Genomic DNA, 23,810 nt, shown 5'->3' with positions numbered 1-23,810 from the left:
ACACAACTCAGCCGTAGCAAGCAATTTTCTTTCTTCGTTCACGACACACTACACCGCGATGCTTCGAAATTCACGCTCAACCCCTTTTGGGTTATCTTTCGCACTGTAGATAGGCCACCTTTCAAGGTCGGAATGTAAAGTACCTCTTTTAAAAGAATGTCCACTACTTTTCCTTCACCGTCAATATACTTCACCGAACCTTCACCGACACCAGCTGACGTAGTTAGGGAACCATCAGCGAGAATAACTTTGATTTTTACACTTTCGTCCAGCTGGCTGAAGAAGTCCTTGTCGCTAGTCATATGACTAGGACATCCACTGTCGAATGTGCAGGAAGGCAGCTTCCACATTTACGTAGGATATCGCACCCATTCAACCAACATGGGCCGGGACCAACGGCTATCTTCCCGATTCCGAAAATACCCATATTCCATATCCGTTTTTAAATAACCAGAGGCCGCCATCTTTGTTTTCAAGATGGCGTCGTATACCGATTTATGGTTTCTGGAGGTCATCCCGATTTCGAAAATACCCATATTGAAGGGTATTTGACAGCTTGGTCAAGATCTTGCACACAGAAGGTGAGCACTCAAATCAAAGTCTCTACACTACACTTCATAGGTGAGGATAGTGAGCATTGTCGATCTCCACACTCCCCCTCAATGGAAGCAGCTACTCCTTCAATCCGAGTATTTCTCGGAACATGTCGTGCTTCTGCGGCCTGAGGGGCTTCGTGAATATGTCTGCTAACATCTGATCCGTCGAACAGTACTCCAACACAATCTCCTTCTTTGCACTCAACTCATGCACAAATCGCTCTCTCGTGTTAATATGTGCTTCGAACGTCTGCTGGTCCTCTCCTTCTGAACGAACGCCAAGCAGCCCTGATTATCCTTGCGCAGAACTGTGGGTTGTTTCTGCGTTTCTCCGAAGTCACTAAGCAACTGACGAAGCCATACTGTCTCCTGTGAGGCCTCACTCAGAGCGATGTACTCGGCTTCCATCGATGACAGCGTTACGCTTGACTGACGGCGGCTTGCCACCTCCGAACGAGAAAACAAATCCTGTTGTTGAACGTCGACTTTCGGGATCACCGGTCCAATCCGCATCCGAATGACCAAGTAATGCTTCCTCAGGGGCTCCACCCAACTGCAGATAGTAGTCCTTGGTCCCGCTCAGAAACCGTAACACACGCTTTGCAGCGGTCCAATCTGCCTCATGTGGTTCGCTGAACTTTCGCCCGAGTATTGCAGTATCAGGTCGGGTCATCACGGCAAGATACAAAAGTCCACCAACCAAACTGCGATACTTGATTGGATCTTCCAGAGCTTCACTGCTAACCTCTGCCTTGAGATAGCCGGGTCCATGGGCGATTTCGCAATTTTAGCTCTAGCCATTCCATTCTTCTCCAACAGTTTGTCGATATAGTTCCGAAGTCGTATCTAGTATACTCCGTCCTCTAAGGCAACCTCCATGCCTAAGAAGTGACGTGGCTGACCCAGACAGGTTAGTTCAAACGCCTTGTTCAGGTTAGCACAACACTGCTCGATCTCTTTGCAATACACTGTCCAATCGCTTATTCCAGCATCGTGCTGACTGCCGGAGCCCGTAAATACTTTGTATGAGACGGTAGACCATGGGTCCCATATCCTAGTGGCATCCGCATAAAAATTTCTTCGTCCAAGCTTCCGTTGAGGTACGCTGCTTTTACGTCCAGGTGGCGTACAATCAGATTCTGCTTGGCAACCACCGTGAGAAACGTACGTAGTGTGGCCTGCTTAGCAACGGGCGCAAAAATTTCCCAGAAATCTTCTCCGACTCGCTGACTGTAGCCTTGTGCAACAATTCTTGCCTTGTACTTCACAATTCGATTCTGCTCATCACGCTTCACTTTGTCTACCCACTTTGAACATACGATTTTTCGGCCATGGGGCAATGACACAACTTCCCACGTTCCGTTGGTGAGCCTTGAGTTCATCCTCCATCGCTTCCCACCACTCTTGCTTCTTGACTGCTTCCTTGAAGTCGATCGGCTCCTTCAGCGCACACGCGGTCATGCCCGCAGAGTCGAGTGCATCTTCGTATAACTCCTCGTTGCTCGAACTATCGCCACATTCTACTCCAGTCTGATCCCGTTCTTCTTTCGGCGACTTGGATTCTTCCTTTCCACGTTGCTGTGTCGAACTTGTCCCTGGTTTCGAAACTAAAATCTCGACTGCACTGGTTCCGTTCCCGAGTTCTACGTAACGTGCGTCACGACTCACAATAACGGCATCCGTCTCAGGGTCCAAGAAACGGTAGCCCTTTTGGTTCATGCTGTATCCCGCCATCTTCAGTTTTCGTGCCTTGCTTTCTAACTTGCTGCGCTTGACCTCTGGAATATGTACGAATGCCAAGCTCAGGTTTCCGATCCCACCACAGCTCATACGGTGTCTTCTGGATCGACCGAGACGGTAACCGATTCTGGAGATAGGTGGCAGTGAGCATTGCCTCTCCCCAATAGCGCTTCGGCAATCCCGCATATCGATCAACATGCATGTCGCCATCTCAGTGAGGGACCGATTCTTACGCTCTGCTATACCGTATTGTTGAGGGGAATAGGGTGTGGTAAATTGTGGCATTATTCCCTCGGCTTTGCAGAATCGACACAGCTCTCTATTGTCGAATTCGCCCCCTCCATCAGAACGGATCATGCACGGTTTGCTGTTGAAATGATTTTGGGTCCACCTCGGCAGCCTCTGATTTATGCCTGAGCAGATATGTAACTGTGAAACGACAGAAATCATCGATTATTGTCATTACATACCTGTTGCCGCTGGGAGTTAAGTTTTTCATCGGTCCACAGAGGTCAGTGTGGACGATATCCAGAATTTTAGTCGACTTTCTTTCCACCACTGGAGGGAAGGGCAATCGAGCTTCAAGCCACAGTCAGCGACTTTCATCCCTGTCGCCAATCTTTGTTGATCCGCTCCACCGCAGTCCAATCGCGATGGCCAAAACGCCTAAGCCACTGGTGCTGGCAGTTCTCCAGATGCTGACCTGCAGATGCTTGCATCGACGACTCCGCTATCTTCAGATGGTCGCAACAACGACTCCGTTCGGATCCGTAATCCGGCAACCTTCTTCGTCAAAAGACACACTGAGGTTCTTCTGTACCAAACTTGTCACTGAAATCAGGTTTGTCGAAAGTCCTGGCACGTATTTCACGTCATTCATAACAATTTTGATCACTTCTTCTTCACCGTTAATTCCGGAAATCACTCCACTACCTTGACCCAAAATTTGCGTCTTCTTTCCGTCCGCCAGCGTTATGCAACCGCCGGCAAATTCCTCGAGCGACGTGAAAAACGAGCGGTCGTTGGTCATATGTGCACTCGCTCCGCTATCGATAAGCCATGTCACAGCTTGAACACCACCGGCGACGAAAGCGACTCCTCTACCATCCGTGTTCGCAGTTTTCGCTTTAGCGGTGCCACTTGGCTTTGGTGATTTTTCCCGTTCGTCCCGCTTCTTCATCCGGAAATCACGCTGCAAGTGTCCGGGTTTTCTACAGTAGTGGCAAGCTCTGGTTTCCTTACCATGTTTCATCTCACTGGATCGCATCGCTCTCTCCCACTTTCCGGTAGCAACGTCCCGCTCCAGTCGTCGATTATACGCGTCCGCTATCTTCGACTTAACAGCATCCAGCGAAAGGTCATCGTCGGAGCGACTGTCGAGAGCCAAAACTAAACTGTCAAATGACGGAGGAAGGCTCCGGAGCAGGCTGCAAATCTTGACGTCCTTATCCAACTTCGTATCCACTGCGTCCAAACGATCAAACAGCTGATCCATATCGAAAAGGTGTTTCTCTATGTCACCGCCTTCCCGAAGGTTCACAGAACAGAGCTTTTTTAACAACGATACACGAACAGATCGCGTTGATTTAACATGATACGCTTTGAGAGAATTTTTTATGAGTTAAAGCAGAGCTCTTCCAATTAACGTTTATTTGAAGGACAGTTTGATAATGGAACAGAAAAATGAAAAGTCAAATAAGCAAGACTACTGAGATGGAATTATACGATTGCTTCTGGCTTCCATACTTACCTTACCAATCAGGCTAAGGCCTTGTTGTCCTCTGCTGTCCGAAGAAGTCGTCTCCACTCTACTCGATCCATGGCCACAGTTCGCCAGCCGCGTAGACCATTTTCACTGGGTCGTCGTGCGGCATTCTTACGACGTGCCCAGGCCACCGTAGTCGCCCAATTTTTGCAATGTGGACGATGGATGGTTCTCCCAGCAGCTGGTGCAATTCGTGGTTCATTCGCCTCCTCCACGTTCCGTCATCCATCTGCACTCCACCGTAGATGGTACGCAACACCTTCCGTTCGAAAACACCAAGGGCGCGTTGGTCCTCCACGTGCATAGTCCAGGTCTCGTGGCCATAGAGGACCACCGGTCTAATCAGCGTCTTGTAGACAGTCAACTTCGTGCGGTGGCGAATTTTATTCGACCGGAGCGTCCTCCGGAGTCCAAAGTAGGCACGATTCCCTGCCATAATGCGTCTTTGAATTTCTCTGCTGGTATCATTTTAGGCGGTCACCAGTGAGCCCAAATACACGAACTCATCGACCACCTCGATTTCGTCATCGTCAATCTGAACTCGTGGTGGGAGGCTAACATTGTCTTCCCTAGAACCTTTTCCTTTCATGTATTTTGTCTTTGATGCGTTGATGGCAAGTCCAATCCGTCTAGCTTCAGCCTTCAGTCTGATGTACGTTTTCGCCATCATCTCAAAGTTCCGTGCCATAATGTCAATGTCATCAGCGAAGCCAAGGAGCTGGATGGACTTCCTGAATATCGTGCCACTCGTGTCTATCCCAGCTCTTCTGATCACACCTTCTAACGCGATGTTGAAACAGCAGACACGAAAGTCCATCACCCTGCCGTAACCCCCTTCGAGATACAAAGGGACTCGAGAGTGTCCCCGATACTCGAACAACGCACATCACTCGATCCATCGTCGCCTTGACCAATCGCGTCAGTTTATCCGGAAGTCCGTACTCGTGCATAATCTGCCATAGCTGATCTCGATCGATTGTGTCGTATGCGGATTTGAAATCGATGAACAAATGATGTGTGGGCACGTTGTATTCGTGGCATTTCTGCAGAACCTGCCGAATCGCGAAAATTTGGTCCGTGGTAGCGCGGGCACCCATGAATACCGCCTGGTATTGCCCCACGAACTCTCTTGCATATGGTGACAGACGGCTTCCAGGTTCCTTCGATATCATTCCCTCTCAATCGTGTAGTCCTAGACTCATCCGTAGTTCTTGAAAGCGTCCAGAGTCCAATGGCTTGGTGAATATGTCAGCTAATTGTTCGCGACTACCAATAGATTCCACTTGGATGCGTCCTTCGGCAATATGATCCCTGATGATATGGTGTTTAACATCAATGTGTTTGCTTCGTTTCGTCTCCAAGTTATTCGCCATTCCAATACAGCCTCTGTTGTCCTCGAATATGGTGACAGGTGTTTTCGGATCCTTGGCCTTCATATCTTCAAGTACTCCAGATAACCACAGGGATTCTGCAGTAGCGGCGCTCAGAGCTACATACTCGGATTCACTTGACGAAATAGCAACTGTAGTTTGCTTCTTGCTGCACCATGATACCGTTGATCCAAACACCTTAAAGACGTATCCCATGACTGATTTTCGATCTTCATTGTCGGCCGCCCAGTCAGCATCAGCAAATCCAACGAGCGGACGGTCGTCATTGCGTTCGAACTTCAATTCAGCATTGGCACTTCCCTTCAGGTAACGAACGATTCGCTTCAAGCACTGCCAGTGTGTTTCTGTTGGTTTTTGCTGGTAGCGCCCCAGATACCCTACTGGGAAACAGATGTCCGGCCGAACGCACAGCATAATATACATTAAACTGCCTTGTAGCTCCCTGTAGGGTTCTTCAGTTGGCGTCCCCTCCATTGGTGACTTAGCTGGATTGCATTCAGCCAGTCCAAAACTCTCCAAGACTCTTGCCACGTACTCCTCTTGCGAAAGTTGAAGAACTCCTGTTTGCCGATCGTACGCTATCTTCATTCCCAGAAAGTGGCGTGCTTCTCCACAGTCAGTCATGCTGAACACAGTCGAAAGCTTCTCCTTCATACGTGCGATGGATTCCAATTTCCTTCCTGCGATTAGCAAATCGTCCACATAGGGTACAACGTGTGTATAGGAAGTAGTCATGGCGGGATCGCTTGAAACCCATCTTGACTAGTTCACTGTTGAATTTTTCATTCCAGCATCGTGGAGATTGCTTCAATCCATACAATGATTTCAGCAACTTGCAGGTCATATTTGCTGGAGCCTGGACGCCTTCAGGAATATCCATATAGGTATCCTCCTTCAAATCTCCATGCAAGAAGGCAGTTTTAACGTCCATCTGATGGAAATGGAACTGGTTGTGGACGCCTACAGCTAGCACAGTCCGGATGGTTGGTAACTTCGCCACCGGTGCATAAGTATCCTCGAAGTCAACTCCATACCGCTGCAGGCAGCCCTTCGCTACTAGTCGGGTTTTATATCGAGCGGTCTGGCCATCTTCGTCTTCCTTCACACGGAATATCCACTTGGATTTGAGAGGTTTCACGCCACGTGGACAGGGCGTCATCTTCCACACACCGTTCGCCTCCATGGACCGCAATTCGTCATCAACAGCCTTCAGCCATTTCATACGATCGCAGCGGGCTTAGATGTCACTGTAGCATTGAGGAGCATCTGTGGAATACGAGCCAGCAGAAGTTGCTCTGTAACCGGTGAAGAAATTTAACAACTTACCGGGGAGCTTGTCCTTCGGACTCGAGTTGTTCTAGTTGCGAAGGGTGCGCTCCGGTATCATTCGCCTCCAAAACGTCTGCATCATCAGCAATCGGAGTATTCTCACGTGACATCGGCCTCTCTTCAGGTGACGGTTCCATTGAATCACGAACGACTTCCCCCTCTTGCTCGTACGGTACTACAACGAGTGGTGTATCTGCTTGATTTTCAGGATTAGCTTTGTAGGGAAAACAGGTTTCATGAAACTTCACGTCACGAGCAATCATAATTCTGTTTGACTTCTTGTCCCACAGTCGGTAGCCGTTTGGTGCATATCCGACCATGACGGTTTCATGACTCTTGGTATCCAATTTCTTTCGATGTTGGCTGGGAATCCAAGCGAACGCCTTGCATCCGAAAATTCGAAGTTTTTCTAGACTTGGCTTCTGACCGTACCAGCATTCAACTGGTGTCATACTTCTCGGCAGGGCTACAGTAGGACTTCTGTTCACCAGGTACACGGCAGTAATGACAGCTTCTGACCACATCTTTTTCGGGGCTTGAGAATCGATTAACATCGTGCGGACCTTCTCAACAATGGTTCGGTTGAACCTCCCCGCAACGCCGTTTTGTTGAGGCGTGTGAGCAACGGTTGGTTCGATTTGTATACCTTTCTGTGAGTAAAAACGCTTTTGGTTGTTAGAAAGATACTCACGGCCTTGATCTATTGTTAGTTTCGAGATCTTCATGTTGAATTGCGCCGTTACCATTGCTTCGTAGTCGCGGAATCGATTAAACACCTCCGATTTCCTCTTCATCAGGAACAGCATTGCAAAATGGGTATGGTCGTCAATGAAGGAAACAAAATATTTCGAACCATCCCACGTCCGAATGAATTCTTTCCAACGGCTTCGTTGCTCTCGGGCATGTGCAGTTGAATGGTTCACGACATTGTTTCCCTTGCACGCACGCATCACAGAACACGCCAGCTTGTCTGCTCTGAAATCAGCACCATCCACAAGATTGTTACTTATGATCGCTTTCATTCCCTGTTGACTCAGGTGTCCAAGCCTTCGGTGCCACAAATTGGTCGCTTCAGTTTGACACATATTTGCCGAAGACACTGGAATGTCTACCTCGATCTCGTACAGGTTACCTCTCAAGTTCGCAGTAGCAATGACTTTGTTGTTTTTCTTGAGAACCGCAACGGAACCGCAGAAAATTACCACAACGCCTGCCTTCACCAACTTTTTAACGGACATCAGGTTGTCGCGAAGCTCGGGGACATAGAGAACATCCTTCATGTTCAACGACGTGTTCTTGTTACTGCTTCCGACGATGGTTCCAACCGTTTTTGATACCAGTGTTTCTCCGTCCTTCGCTACTTGAATCACAATCGGTTGCTTCATCTTGCGAATTTCCGAGAATACTGCCAAATCTTTCACTAGGTGGTCGCTTGAACCCGAATCGAGCTTGAATACCACCTTTCCACTTGGTGCCTTTTCAATCTTGCGACTTGCAATGGAACTTACTGCATTCCGTTGATCTGCCGAATTAGCTTCACCGCTTTTCTGCCGACAGTCCTTCTTCAAATGGCCACGTTTTCCACAATTGTGACACTTGCCTTGGAACTTTGTAGACTTGCGTTTCTTCTCTCCAGAAAATGCCGCAGCCTTGATCTCACCTGAGTCTTCGTGACGTTCGGTTCTTTTCAGCTCTTCCGCCAATAAGCGTTGCATCACGATCTCCAAACTCAACGCATCCGGTAGAGTCTGGAACAGCGAAATGACCAAATCAGCTTCCTCAACCTTCGCCCCAGCGGTTTTCAGCTGCCGGATCAAGTCTTCGAACACCAGCAAGTGCGGTCTCAACGAATCACCATCTCTCAACTTCAGACGATTCAACTGCTTTCTCACCAGGTTTTGAGTGCTAATTGACCGCTTCGCAAAGGTGTTCTCGAGCGCCTTCCACATGTCCTTGGCCGTCTTCTTCTCGCAGACGATCGCCAAACATTCATTCGGCAGGAAGCTGACAATATATGACTTGGCCTTCCGGTCTGCCTCTTCAAATTTCACCTTTTCAGCTGCTACTGCCGGTGCTTCTTCAGTTAAAGTGTTCAATACTCCCACGGAATCCAGGAACATCTTGACTCTGAAGCTCCAGTGCTGAAATCCGGAACCACCGTTGAACTGCGGAATACCGCACATAGCTTCTCTCGTAGAGGTGCCCATAACCTTTTATGAGTGAAAGCAGAGCTCTTCCAATTCACGTGTGGTTTATTTGAAGGACAGTTTGATAATGGAACAGAAAAATGAAAAGTCAAATAAGCAGAACTACTGAGATGGAATTAAACGATTGCTTCTGGCTTCCAGGTTCCTTCGATATCAGAATTGAATACATCGCACGCGTGAACACAATTCTTCACTACAGAAGGAGCACTAACGTTGCCTTTACACGGCGATCTACGTCTTTCCACTCTTCATCGTGGTCTTTTTCTTCTGGCAGGTGGTCATTCACTACGTCCCAAAGGTCATCCCGGGTGAACAACGCTTCCACTCGCACTTTCCTAGATTGCCAGTTGGATCCACCCAACTTCACGATGGTGAATTTCGTTTCAGCCATCCTTTACAGCACAATGTTTTGTCGATATTTTTCGTTCGCGGTAAACACCTCGCACAATGGCGGAACACACTTTCCTTCTTCGGCTCGACTGGCCGGATAACTTTATAATCCGTTCCAGCTGGGCCCATAACCTGACGGCAATGGTAGGTTGCTCAGGGAACTGTCCGCGTAAGGAATCGGATTAATAAAGGAATAAATAAACACTCGCGAACACTTTATTTTTACTTGTATTTCTGAACGGTAAAATAATTAACGAATGGATAATAATGATCCTATCTTGACAGCTCGGTCGAGATAGTGCACACAGAAGGTGAGCGCTCAAATCAAGGTCTCTACACTAAACTTAATAGGTGAGGATAGTGAGCATTGTCGATCTCCACAAATTCTCGCACACTGGTTGTCGGTTTTCAAGCTGCGGTTCTGTACATCAACTCGGCTTTGATTTAGAACACCGGGTACATGAAAACTCAACCGAACCAGGGTACACGCTTACATAAACACAGGAGTATTGTTCAAACCCGAACCAGCACACGGTTGGTTCAGTTGCCCATCACTGCTTGAAACTGCTAAGATGACTTAGCATGTTTGAGGGGGTTAGAAGGAAAGGGGTGTAAGTGGCTTTGATCGATTCCCTTCATCGACTTTCTCTTTCGTAATAATTCAGCTGCAGATGAGAACCTCCTTGATCAAACAATGGGGTAGAAATAGCGCAAAATCTGTTTAAAAAGCTGTGACTATCAAAAGAGAAAGTCGATGTCACTTACACCCCTTTCCTTCTAACCCCCTCATTTGACTTTAGTTAACCCAAGGGGTAGGTTACTCGGCACACCAATCTTGGGTCATCTTTTTTGTCAGTGTGCCGCAAGTGTACCGATTGTGCCGGTCATAGAGCAAGCTGCGATTGTTTGTAAAATACCCAACCCAGCAACCCGGTATTTCTGACACCTTGAATGTTTTGGTTTGAAATCGCTAGGATAAATCGGATTGAGGATGACGCGGGAAGTGACGGGAGTTGGTGTTTTATGTTCATAGGATGATAATCCCGAGTTTTAGGGTTTTATAATGCCCTCTAAGGCAGACCAGAAACCTAACCTACCGTGCTGTGAAAAACAACGGTCTATCAACGGCCGGAAAGATGGGGTACATTGTTGGAAACCGACTATAGAGGATGATGAATAAACTTCTGTAGTTTGTTTTGTGTGAGTTGCATCATTATTTGGAATAAGAGTGCTAATGGGGTCTGAATAACTGCCTCTTACTGTTGAGCCCACTCTAGAACATACATTTCGTATTTATATCTAAAAGTGAACTGTTGGTCTGAGTTCCTCTGGTATATTCAATTAGAGGATGTTCCTGAATATATATTCAAACAGCAAGTCATGTTGTGAATAACTTCAATGCCAGTTATCCAGCAGTGCTCCCATTTTATTTAGAACAACCTAATGCCTTCGAGATTGTGCCGAAGGTACCGAAGGTATGCCGAAAGTGTGCCGATGAATGTACCCAAGCTGAGTTGAATCTAACATCGGCACAATGTGCCGAGTGACTTACCCCTTGAGTTAACCGAATTCATACGGCATTTTGCTGAATTGTTAATAATTTTGATAATCAGCATGACGTAAATTTAATTTTTACCGAAATTTTAAACCCTAATTTAGTGTGTAATTAAGCTGATATATGCAGGACGATTTGTTTTTTTTTATCCGTTAACCGATGTCAGGAAATTTCAATCCGTGTAAATATGTTTCTTAGCTGTTCTGTTTCTGTTTGTCAATTTTTCTATTTCTTATGTTCTAACTTCACTGTTCCTTTCATTACATTGTCACACGTGTACATACAACAAGACTTATTACAACTATTAGCAACTTTGCATTCCTTCTGAACTAGTTTCCCGTCTTCTGTTCTCTTGTGCGTTCGATTTCAATTTATTTGTATTCCAAAATTCCACAAACCCCCCACCAAAAAAAAAAGCCACAAACACCGTAGTGACTGTTTTCTTCCATCATTCCCTTGCGCAATTGTCAACCGGCACATCAAACCGTCGTGGCTCTCCATCCGTCCGTTTGAGCCCGCGGCTTTCCCATTCCCAGAATCGAATAATCATTTTTTGATTTACTTTCCAACTATATAAGCATATATACTACATTAGCAAATACAAGCCAACTAAACAACAGTCAGTGTAGCCTCGTCTGGCCGGCAATTGTTCCGTGTTTTTGGTAACTTTTTGGTTGCGTTTCCTCTCCTCCCGTCGAAGAGCACAATAGCGAAGTCTTTTTTGCGACGACGAAGCTGCTGCCGTGGTGGGTCGACTACCGAGTTGAAAGATCCGCTGCTATAATTGTGAGAAGGCCATTCAAAGCTTGGTACATGCGATAGACGGATGTGACGGATCTTTGATTGTCCATGGGTCTTTCCTCGGTAGTCACCGACTGACGGTGCATTCTGTCCGCTTTGCGAAGTTGTTTTAACAGAAATCAGATCACTTCAGGCTTATGATGGTTGTTTTTCAACATGGTGCATTTTCGGCTCCGTGAAGTTTTGGTCAGCTAAATTAATTCAAACTAAGCAAGCCGTGTGTTCCAATTTCTCTATACGGTCGTGAGTTCGTGTCCTAGCCACCAAACACTTGACTAGATTACTAGATTAGATGGACTTTTTTTGGCAATCAGGGCAGGAACACATAGTGACAGAGCGTTACAGTATGTTAATTGGGTTACGGATTTGAAAACTTGTTTTCGTTTTGATTTAGATTTTTTGTCATTTGATTTTCCATGCTAACCTCTTTTTGATTTCGGCATAACACATATCGCTGCGAAGTTTTTGGGTGACTTTGCCTATAACATAATCCGCTCACTCTCTCTCTCTTGCATCTGTCCGCTATAAGGTCCAAAGTCTGGTGATTGATCTCAATCTCAACCAACCCAAAACAGCATCCCGCCCACATTAACCTTGTAATATTCCCACAGACACACCGACACACACTCGGGTTCCCCGGTACAATTTGGTATTGGTTTCATTGTGTTTTCTCTTTATTTTCTTTCTCTTTCTATTTCCCATATCGATTATGTTGTTTTGATTAATGGTTCTTTTTGTGTTTCTGGAAAATGTCTCTAATGGGTATTGTATAAAACCGATGTTGTGCATCATTGAAAAACACATTGATGGTAACTGTTTAATTTCTTTCGGATTGATGTTCTAATAATTCGCTGTAACATTGTTTAATTACCCTTGTGTTCACCCTAACCTAAATGTTTCGTTGTATTTGTGTGTGCGTGTGTGCGTGCGTGTGTGTCATAACAATAAAAAAAAACACCGATTGTAGGCCAAACGCCATCTGTCAAGTCCAGCACGGATCCGATCTTTGAATCGGCCACGAACGAACTTCCGCTCTATTCGATCGATTTTTCCCAAATTCCCAAAACACCGGAGAGCAACATTCTAGCGGATCGGGTTTACAATACGAACTCGGTTGCCTCCATCTGCGACGATCGGTCTCGGATGTCGATAGCGGCCACGAACGAGCGACCACTTTCCTGTCAGAGTTTGTTCATGCACGAGTCCTACTCGTGTGACTCCATCAGCGAGTTCACGCCCAACCTAGCCGATCAAGAGCTGTACGTCTCGTCGTTTTCCGATACAGACTCCGAAACGTCCCGGTACTACAGCGCCTGTCATGATTTGGACCCCTTTCACTACAGATATCCCCTAAGCAGTCGGGCCCTGTCCTACACCTTTTCGAACGACCCGGAACGTGACAATCTATTGATGCCGTTCAACGGTTATAGCTACAAGTCGATGCTTTACTCATCGACGCCTCTCGTTAGCAAAAGCTTCGATGATTTGGATTACTTGACAGATGTCGATACGCCTGGTATCCTCGAGAACGGTTCCACAACCACCCTGTTGTTTAACGTGAAGCACAATGGTTTCAGTGTTCCCAGCCCAAAGTCTCAATCCCAGACGATCACGATCGTCTTGCCCAAACCAATTTTCACCCCCGATCATCTGGCATTGTATCGAGTAGCCAGCGATCCGGGAATTCCGATCCGTAGCTCTGTAACCCCCACCAGGGATCAATCTGATTCGGGACCCTCAGAATTGACTAACACTAACCCCAAGCAGGACACTGTCGCGTTCGTTTCTCTGACCACACCGCCACCTGAAGAAGGCACGTGTGAGCCAGTAGCCCTGGATCACGACTTCCAATCCCTGCTCGATAGGATTTTTCCGGTGAAGAGTTTTGAAAATTGTGCCCCCGTTGCCAGTAGCAGTAGTAGTGATAGTTTTCCCGCTACCACACTCACTTTCCCCACTACAACAACTACAACAACTAACATCAGTAGTAACAGTAACCTTGCACCTAACCGTAAACCTCATTGTTCGAAATTCGTCAAATCGTACACCACAGACAGCAGCACGAATCCGTCCGGAGGCGGCAGTGTTGCCGTTGGTGGTGGTGGTGGTCCCGGTCCGTCCTCCCATGGTTCGTCCCATTCGTCCACCAGCGGCGGCGCAACCGTAAGACGTCAACGACACAGCATTGCCGGCCAGATGAGCTACTTTAAAATGCTAGGGGGCTTCGGGAAAAAGATGGCTACCAGCACCAACAGCTTGTTCAGCACCGCGGTCATCAGTGGAAGCTCGTCGGCGCCGAATCTGCGGGATATGATTCCAAACACGGCCTCGCCGTCAGGTAATTACTCGCTGTACACTGGATATTACTGTTATTTTCCTTCTTTTTTTTTTGTTTGTTCCTACCTAAAGCTGAGGTATGTTATTGGATCTTGAGGGATGTTGAATCGGGCGGACTGCTGATCTGTTGATCCAAAGCTGCGGTAGGCATCATTGGGTGGGATCAGTGGCGTCGCCCTAACCTCAATCTACCTGTTCAACAACTCTCAAAACGTAAACAAATAAAACAATATTGGTTTCAATGGATACAAATCAGTGAAACTAGAAGACCCTATGCCTTTTGAAACTGATTTGAATGTAAACATGACCCTAAATAACGTTTTCAAAGTTGTTGAACAGGTAAAAAGTGAGGTTACGCGACGCCACTGGGTGGGATGCCATTTCACGGGAAATTGGTTCACAACGTAGACATAAAATTGCAAAATCCTCTGCAATTGTCTTGCACTGTCTTATATCACATCACTTTGGTGTCTATATTGTCTTCTAGTGAAAGTCATGCAGCGGAAACTTGAGCCACATTGTGGAAGTCGAAACTAACCATTTTTTGTATGCACGCTTGTATGAAAAAGTTTGTCGGTTCGACTTCCCGATAGTGCTTTATTTTTATTTTTTTTATTTTTTCGGTAAGCATATTTATTTGTATAGGCTCAATCGAATAAACTTTACAGAGCCAAGTTATCTTTTGCGTTATACATACTGAATCTTAATCTTAAGTCTACACACCAAATTTAAATCGCCGAAAATCACTAAAATTTTGCTGATTTTAAACTTGTTGAAAGATCAGCAAATTTTCCAGCAAAATATTGCTGCTGAATTTTCCAGAAATTCCAACTACTGTCAAAATGAAAATATTTGACTGAAAATCAGAAAATATTTCAGCAGTATATCTTTACTGATTTTCGGCAATAAACAATTTTGACATTTGGCAGCATTTTGCTGATTAAACTACTCAGTAAATCGAAATTGTTTTCACTAGGGACTTCTACTGCCGGAAACCGCAAGCCAGTCCCATCTGCAGTTTTATTAATTTTGAGTTCGGGTAGTCATTTAGCTTAACTTATCATGTATTTTCAGCTATGCTATTCAAAAAAGTAACTTTGTTCTAGAAAAGTGGAAAACAACCGCAAGTCAGTCCCATTAGAAAAAAAATAAGAATTTCACGAAATAACCAAGAGAACAACGTCATAACTTTGTTTTTAGATTTGTTTATTAAATAACATTTGATAAAGAAAAGCATTTCCGCTGAAAGTTTTTGAAGCGTTTCTATACATTTACGACTAATTGTCATATATCCGGTTAAGAAGAATGCTGCTCTGGCAAATCAGTCCAGTACGATTTGCTGTCGGCGTTGATGAGTGGTGTAATAACTTTAAGCAAGGCAGCTTTTCTGTCTGCAGTTATTCCTTTGGGTGATGCCTGCCGTTTCAAGGTGTTTTCCAAAAGAAATCCGTCACACTGAATCTGCTTCATTTGCTTATTCGAAAATAGGGTACATCGATTCATCGGTTTGCTTTCGTCGACAGCATTGCTGTAAGAAAGATCGAAGCTTCCTTTCTTGAAAATAATGTTTTTTATATTTTCAATATACGGTCGAGGTTTGCACTGATTAATTACGTACTGGCTGGTGTTTATGGTCGTGCAGAAAAAATCGCTGAACTTCATCTTCATTACCTCCACGTTTTTCTTGGCCTTTTAGACCAATGCTGAAGAATCTGGAAATGTTTGAGCTGGTTTGCTATTGCGCATGCTTTTTTCGATGGCAGCATGGACGTTATCTGAAGCCATGAACGTATGTCCAATTTCGAAAAACTTGAACGAAACTTTTCTAACACTAACAGCATTAGAATTCAGCAGAAGTGTCATGTGTTGGAACATATTCCAATTTTTGTTTTGTGCGCTGCAGTTGTCCAGCCAGAAAATTATTTCCTCATAGTCGTTGAATCGCTCGATCACTTGGTGGAAACAGCTAGTTATATCGGTTGCGTGACGTCCTGCAGTCGACTCATCCCATAGACATGGTATCACAGGAAGAATCTTTGCGTATTTTCCCACCGGTGCAAAAGTTTCGTTGTAAGTGCTGGATATATCTTTCGCATATCGAACAATGCTCAGTTTCGGCCGAGGATGTTGGGGCATGTTCTGATGTTTTGTGATGCTGAGTAGCAGTAGTGCATAGCTCACATTCTTCGTGACCCAACTTCACCATGGAAATGTTCATCTCCTTCAAAACACGGCAATAGAATGGGTAGCTAACTTTTGGAAAGTTTTCTGTATTAAGGTAGTGTGCTTTTTCAGTCAAGTCGGATGGTAAATAGGGCCTGTTGGGTGCATGCTCACGTCTTTAATGTGAAATAGTTGGGTTGAAGGAGGTTGAAAGTTATTCTTAGAAGACAACCAATTAAAACGATCCGCTTCGGTTGACGTCCAAAAGTAAAGAGAGTGAGTCAACTCTTTGGCAGTAATAGAGTCATATGGAAAAGACATCCATTACACAATGAACCAAACTCTACACAAATGAACATCTATCTGTCAAAATGAATATTATTCCAGGGGGTGCACGGATGCACAATGATTTCAGCGTCTTTATTTAAATACATCACTTAACATATTCCCGCCCCAACATCTTCTTCAACTGGTAAGAGGCAAAGCTTACGAATTGATCTCTTAACTTCCCCTTTTGCTTTGATCAGCGTTGCTACCCGAATGTGATTGTCAGCTACAGGATGAAGTTTAATTACTCGTCCCGTAATCCAGGTGTTCGGAGGTAAGGAATCGTCCTTCACAAGGCATAGTTGTCCAATCAACAAGTCAGGTTGCTTCGATGACCACTTTTTTGTCCGCTGTTTTAGATTGTTAAGATATTCGACTTGCCACCTTTTCCAGAACAATTGGGTTCTTTAAGGGTATTCAGGTAAATGCATATTCGTAATCTGCATTAAAAATTGAACCCAAACCCAAAATTTCATCAATTTTGGTACACTGGAACTATTTTAAATAAGTACGATTACATTTGCAAAAATCACATTATTAGCGCCCCTCGGTGTCACTTTTTATGGGAGCGAGCTGTCAGTTTGTCAGTTTAGTGTCAAACAATGAAGTTATTATTTAGCTTTAAATCTTGATTGGGTTCGAAAAAAATATCGCTGTGCTCAGAAAACGAAGCTCTTTCAGATGATATATAAAAACCGATATATTTTTCAAAATTAACGAACCCAATTGAAGATTTTCTGGACTTCTTCAAATCTGGTCAATCGGTTTGCAGGTGCTTCGCATAAATTTTGGTCAGGGAGTGTCAAAATTGGTCCCCCTACAAGGAAGTGACCAGGGGTTAATGGATTAGGGTCGCGCACATCCGTGGATAATGGAGATATGGGTCTTGAGTTTAAGCATCCTTCGATTTGTTTGAGAAGTGTAAACATCTCCTCATATGTGGGGATGGTCGATCCTAGGACGCGTTTCATGTGATGCTTAACACACTTTATTCCAGCTTCAAGAATCTTCCTAAAGCCAAAGTTTTCGAATCACCCAGTAGGTCTGCATTTAATTGTCGTGGAAGTTGAACAATAAATCGTCCATCCTCTGTACGTACAGTGGTATCTACGAATAACTGTTCACACAAAGATTCCTCTTCAGTCCATTTTGTGGATAACAGACTGTTAGTGATTTCATTAATGAACATCGTTACTTCTCGATTAGCTTTCATGTATGCAGGACCACCACCTATTAGCCACCCTAGCTTAGTATTTTGAATGTGCGGTAATCCTTCACCAATCTCCTTGTTGCCGCTGCGAATGATATCAAAGATTGTTGAAACTCCCAATAACATGTCAACCGGCCTGCTAAGATGAAATTCAGGGTCGGCTAGGTATACGTCCGTTAGATTCCGGTTATCCGTGTCGATATCTTTAGGTGGGATACTACCTGTTATGGTATCCGTCACTAGTACTGGTACAGTCCTGCGGTAGTCTGATACACGTGACTCGATAGAAACCAATGCTTTTTCGCGAACTGTTTGTTTGGTTTGCCCAAAGCCGTACACATTTACTGTAGTGATGTTAGTGGATACTCCTAAACGATTCATCAGCGAATTGGTAGCGAAGTTAAACTGTGACCCTGAGTCCAGTTAGGCTCGACACAAAGTGGGTGAACGGTTAGAAGTGTGAACCAATACTGATGCTGTGGGAAGTATGGCTTCTCGTGTTGACGGATAAGTTCTGTATAAAAATTTATTTTACATAGAATGTCATTGTCTTCTTACTCAATTTAGTTGAAATTTCGTGGAAGAATTACTCACTTTTCTCCTAATGACGTTTATCTGGTAGTTTACCATCATATTTACAGCTATCCTTTCTCTCGCGATGGATCGACGCATGATGTTTTCCGTCATATTTGAAACATCATCTGCTCCGACATTGATCTGCTGTGTGATTTGGCTTGAGACAGTTGTAGCATAGAGAAAATCGCTTGATCATTTTCAGTTTTTCGTCAAGCGATTTCGCTCGGTACCGGTTACAACCTCCGAGAAAGTGATCCCCTCTACAAGCCGCGCATCCTCGAGATATATTGGCGACGTTCAGCACTCGTCCTTCCGATTTAACCCTTTTCGCAGGAATTATTGTTTCAGTGTGCGATTTTCTTTTGAAAGGAATTGCGTCTAGCATTTGACATCGATCGGTGAAGAAATGTTCAAGCATGCTGTACGATTGCGGCACACTTCCCGACGAGGCAGCCTCCCATTCACGACGGGTGATTAGGTCCAACTTATTGGCCATCAAGTGAATTAGGATTGCATCCCAAGACTCGATAGGTTGTTTGAGAATTTGAAGGCACCTCAAGTGTTTTCTTGCACCATCGAACAGATTCCGTAGTCGAACCGGCGATTCTACGTCGACTGCCTTTAGTTCAAACAACTCCCGAGTATGTTTCTGGACGAGCAGTTTTGGATTATTGTAACGCCGTGCTAGCATGTCATATGCAACATCATAATTAGCCTCTGTTGTGGGAAGCGATTCGATCAATCCGAGTCCCCGCAGCGATAGCTTCAAATATTCAAACTTTTGAATAGTGGCTAATGTGGTGCGGAGGGGCATTAGCGCGTTAAACTTGTTAGTTATCGATTAACCCTGCTATCCGAGCATGGCTATTTCTGACAGACAAGAAGTTAAATTTTGACAACCGTGGCTCGTAACCACGTTAACCACGATGTTAAATGTAACTCAGCAGCCTAAGAAACGCAGCTTGTCCAGAAGTATCCAAATCCCAGAATCGTCCATGAATTTGGATCCTGTCATCCTTGCCGATTTTCTTTGCGCATTCTTTTTGGCATTTGCAGTCTATTGGTTTTATGCCATGCGACTTGCGCCTCTTCTTTTATTCACCAGACGAGCTTTCATCCGTTCCGTACATCGAAAGATAATTGAGCACCGACATTTTTCAAACTTTTCTAACGCCACGAATAATCGAAACATACAGTCGCTGTCAGAACACGCTCACAAATCGTCGCTCATGTTGAACTGAAACAGCGTCGCTATGGTGATGTGACTGACTTGCCGTTACTTTTCTGATTTATATATATATATACAAAAATTTTCTTTTGCTTTTTTTTTTCAATGTGTTTGATTAAATTTAGATGGATTCTATAAGAAAGCTCATTAGTTGTCAAAGTTTTCGATCCGAAATAAGCGTAGAACGAGAAAACTTGTGAAATCTTTGCGCGCTGTTTTCTCATTTTCGCTATTTTACAGTACGAATGCAAAATACTTACGACTGTGACAGCTCTTAACTGGGTGTCCAGCAATCGCTTATGTTAGCTGAATTTCTCGGTAAAAATATCGTTTGTTGTTTTTCACTAAAGCATTTGATTGCTGATCATGATCCAGCAATCTGTTTTACTGATATTGAAAACTTAAATTTGGTGTGTAGAGTTACAGGAATTAGAAAAGGTTTTATGAAAATGCTTTTTATTATCTATATCGCACCGATATGATTTAATGTGCCTCGTGGTGACAGTCACCTCTATTCTGCATTTCGTTCGAAACGACATTCTCATACAAAAAAACAATTTTTTGTGTAGGAATTTCATTTCGAACGAAATACAGAATATGGGGTGAGTAATTTTATCATGTGCCAGAACATCCGGAATCCTCTTTGATGCTCATCCTCAGCAAGTTACCAGCTTACACTTTTCACCAAATTTTAGGACATTAGAGGTACGTTTGTGCAATATGTTCCTATAGTGGCTTATGGAGATTCCATAAGCCACTATAGGAATGCATTGACCTAACGTACCTCCACTATTGGTGCGTTTACCCTACTTCAGCTTGCTTTACAAAACAAAATATAAGAATCGAAGGGAGGGTTTTTAGAGAAAGTTTTTTTTTACTATGTATTTATTGAGTTTTTGTCTTCCACTGTATTTTTTCTCAAAGAAAATTTAATTACCTTCAACTTTTTCTCAGATGTAATTTTCATCAGAGTAATCATTTTCATGTTATGATTTTTTGAAAAAAGGTAACCTATTTATTGGATAAGCCTTTTTCAAAAGTTACTCTGGAGAAAAAATCATATTTAAATGAAAAATGCAACCATTGGTAGCAGCAAATTGATGAATAATGTTTCATTCAAATCAGAAATACTTATGTCTAACCGGTTTACGTTTTGGGTTGGAAATGCTCAGCTTTCCCCTTCGGGATTGATTTATAGCGACTGTAACATGAAAAAACATCGGTGATTTTTTAGGAAAAACAGAAAAAAACATTTTGCGCCCTCTGTCTACAACCCCTGAAAACCATAAAAAACAATTTCCCATATAGTCCGTCATAGCTTCGCATTATGCACCAATCTGCAGTAAGTAGAAATATTTGACATATTTCATTCAAGGAATAGGAAACTCAGCTGAGCTCAACAGACTTCAAATAGTTTCAGTTCTAACTTACACTAAACATCTCAAAACTGCTCTGCATACATCATAGAAGTTCAAAGAGAAGTTCTACGAACTTCAGCTAAGCTCTGCTACCCTAAGAAAAGTCCTCTGCGTTTTAATGAAGTCTGTCCTACGTCAGAGTGCCTTTACAAACTTTCAAGTACTCTTACCAGTTTCCTGTAAACTTTAGAGATGCTATACATAGTTCAGAGATGTGAGGTGCCTTGCTGTTCTAATGAAGTTACATGTCACCTCAACCTTAAACATGATATGTGAAGATCACTAGATTGAACTTGATGTTTCCGAAATTCGGAGACGTTCTCAAAAATTTTTGACGTTCGAAAAATTTCTCTGAAGTACACAAAACAACTCTGAAGTGCGCTGAACTTCTATAGAGTTTACAATGCTTTCTTATAGCTCGTAGAACTACTCAGAAGGAGCTTTTAAAAGTTCCTATACAATTTATGAATGATCTGATAACTTCAAGGGAAGTTCTCTGATCTTAAAAGGAAGTTCGCTGAGCTGCAAGCAAAGTTTTCTGAAGTTCAGGTGAAATTCTCCGAACAACAGGTGAAATTCGCTGAACTTCAGGCAAAATTATTTGATTTTCAGGCGAAATGGTCTGAACGTCAGGCGAAATTTTCTGAACTTCAGGCACAATGTTCTGAACTTGGAGGGAAGTTCACAGGAGCTCACAGTCCAACGAAAAATTTTCGAAAAAAAAAATTCACAGTAGGATAGAGAACTACTTCGGCCTAATCGCCCATTTTGGGCCTATCGAGCAGAAAACTTCAAATAAATCCATGATATCAGAGTTAACAAGTCAATTATGCGTTTGGTACGATACTTTAGTTAATGAGCTACCGAACGAAGTCAATGAGAACGCGTGATATGAAGGTTTGCACTCATTATTTCCAAAAACAAAAGAAGCGCTCTGACCGAATCAATTTTTATCTTCATCCGATAGGCCGAAGTGAATTCATTGGCGTTTCAATGCGTTAGGTCGAGTTAAGAATCCATAGGCCGAGTTTGGCGTCAAGAAGTAGAGTTAGACTTTTGACAATATCTCAACGATCGGTTTCTCTTTTTCAAATCTTACGGTACGTACGGAAATGTAAATAAATTTGGAAGCCATCATCAATAATAATATTCCGTATGAAGCTAAACTGCGCTAGATTAAGAAAGACTAAGTGCGGGTTGTGCTTAATAGGCCGGAAATAGGGAGTTAACCCTACTTCCGAAAAGTTAACATATCTTGCCTGAAGTTCAGAGTACTTTAAAACATCCATAAGGTTCACAGAACTTTCCTGAAGCGCACAATCAAAGTGCCCTGAAGTTCAACGAGAAGTTAAGAGAATTTCCAACGAGAAGTTTATAGATCTTCCGACGAGCAGTACAGAGATCTTCCTAGGCGAAGCTCAGGGAACTACCGACGAAATGGTCAGAGATTTTCCGAGGAGAAGCTCCGAGAAGTTCACAGAACTTCATTTAAGTTCTCTGAAGTTTAGAGTTCAGTTCAGAGAGCATCCGAAATAAAAGTTCAGAAAAATTCCAAGGAGGAGTTCACAAAACTTCCGAGGAGAAGCTCACAGAAGTTCCGACAAGAAGTTCAGAGGACTTCCAAGGAAAAGTTCAGAAAACTGTCAAGAAGAAGTTCAGAGATCTTCCGAGGAGAAGATCAGAGATCTTTCTGGGAGAAGGTCAAGGCTACCTAGGAGAAATTCAGTGAAAATCCGAAGGAGAAGTTCTGAGATCATCTGACGAAAAACTTCGAGAACATCCGATGAGAACTTCACAAAATTACCAACGACAAGTTCAGAGAAATTCCGAGGAGAAATTCATAGAATCTCCGACGAGAAATCCAAAGAACTTCCGAGAAGAAGTACAGAGAACTTCCAGCAAGAAATTCTGAGAACTACTGACGATACATTCCGAGAACTTCCTACTAGAAATTCACAGTACTTCTGACGAGGAGTAAAACTTTATTAAAATTCCCTGAAGTTACGACGATAAGTTCCGAGTACTGCCGACGAAAAGTTCAAAAAACTACCGACAAGAGGTTCTGAAGACTTCCGAAGATAAGTTCAGATACCTTCCGACGAGAAGTCCAGGGAATTTTCGAGAAGATGTCCAGAGAACTTCCGTACGGAAACTAATTTCGATAGCAGTGGGCGCTCCTCACTGTTTGATTTGATCAAGCTTAATAACCTCTGATTGTCCTCAACTTGTCACTGTATGAAGGGCCAAAAACGGGTTTAGTGGATCGATAGGTAAATTCACCTATACGCTTCCACGGGATGATAGAGAATCTCCTTCCAGTCACATGATCATACAATTCAGGGGAAACATGTCAGAAGGGTATAACTCGAAACGTAAACAATGACTTTGAACGTCACGTCACACACGCACGGAATATGACTACACCAGCTCATAGAACAAACATTTTTCTGTCAGATGATTTAGTTAGTTTGGTCAAATTGGAATATGGAATTGGTCAAAAAATGAGCCGTCGGACAGAAGGATACCCCAATGAGTGTGGACCACGAAATGTTAACAACAGGGAGTTGACAATTTCACTCGCCCCATCCAAATCCCTGATTCTCCCTCCCAATTCCAGCATTGTTTTGTATTCTTCTTCTTCTTCTTCGCATTTCAAGCTTATTGCATATCGCATATTAGCTTATTGCGTGCTCTCAACTTAGTGTTCTAGATGCACTTCCACAGTTATTAATTGAGAGCTTTCGATGCCTGTACCATTTTTGCATTGATATGATTGT

General features: G+C 43.9%; 1 protein-coding gene across 23 annotated transcripts in view; it reads left to right on the top strand.

Moving 5' to 3' along the window:
- The window catches only part of LOC135700132 (inositol hexakisphosphate and diphosphoinositol-pentakisphosphate kinase-like), a 79,312-nt gene that overhangs the window by 46,488 nt on the left and 9,014 nt on the right, over positions 1-23,810 (top strand). For 15 of the 23 annotated variants that reach the window (XM_065220537.1, XM_065220528.1, XM_065220531.1 and 12 more), the window contains one exon: positions 12,742-14,112. In XM_065220537.1, the coding sequence (XP_065076609.1) occupies positions 12,742-14,112 (1,371 nt within the window). The remainder of the gene's footprint in view (positions 1-12,741; positions 14,113-23,810) is intronic. The other 8 variants (XM_065220547.1, XM_065220548.1, XM_065220544.1 and 5 more) reach the window with 1 other exon arrangement.

This window comes from Ochlerotatus camptorhynchus, unplaced genomic scaffold (assembly GCF_037179485.1).
Source record: "Ochlerotatus camptorhynchus isolate MF236.1 unplaced genomic scaffold, CSIRO-AGI_Acam_v1.1 ptg000129l, whole genome shotgun sequence".
NCBI lineage: Eukaryota > Metazoa > Arthropoda > Insecta > Diptera > Culicidae > Ochlerotatus > Ochlerotatus camptorhynchus.
Note: the sequence above shows the minus strand (reverse complement) of the source record. Positions and strands in the feature narration are given on the sequence as shown.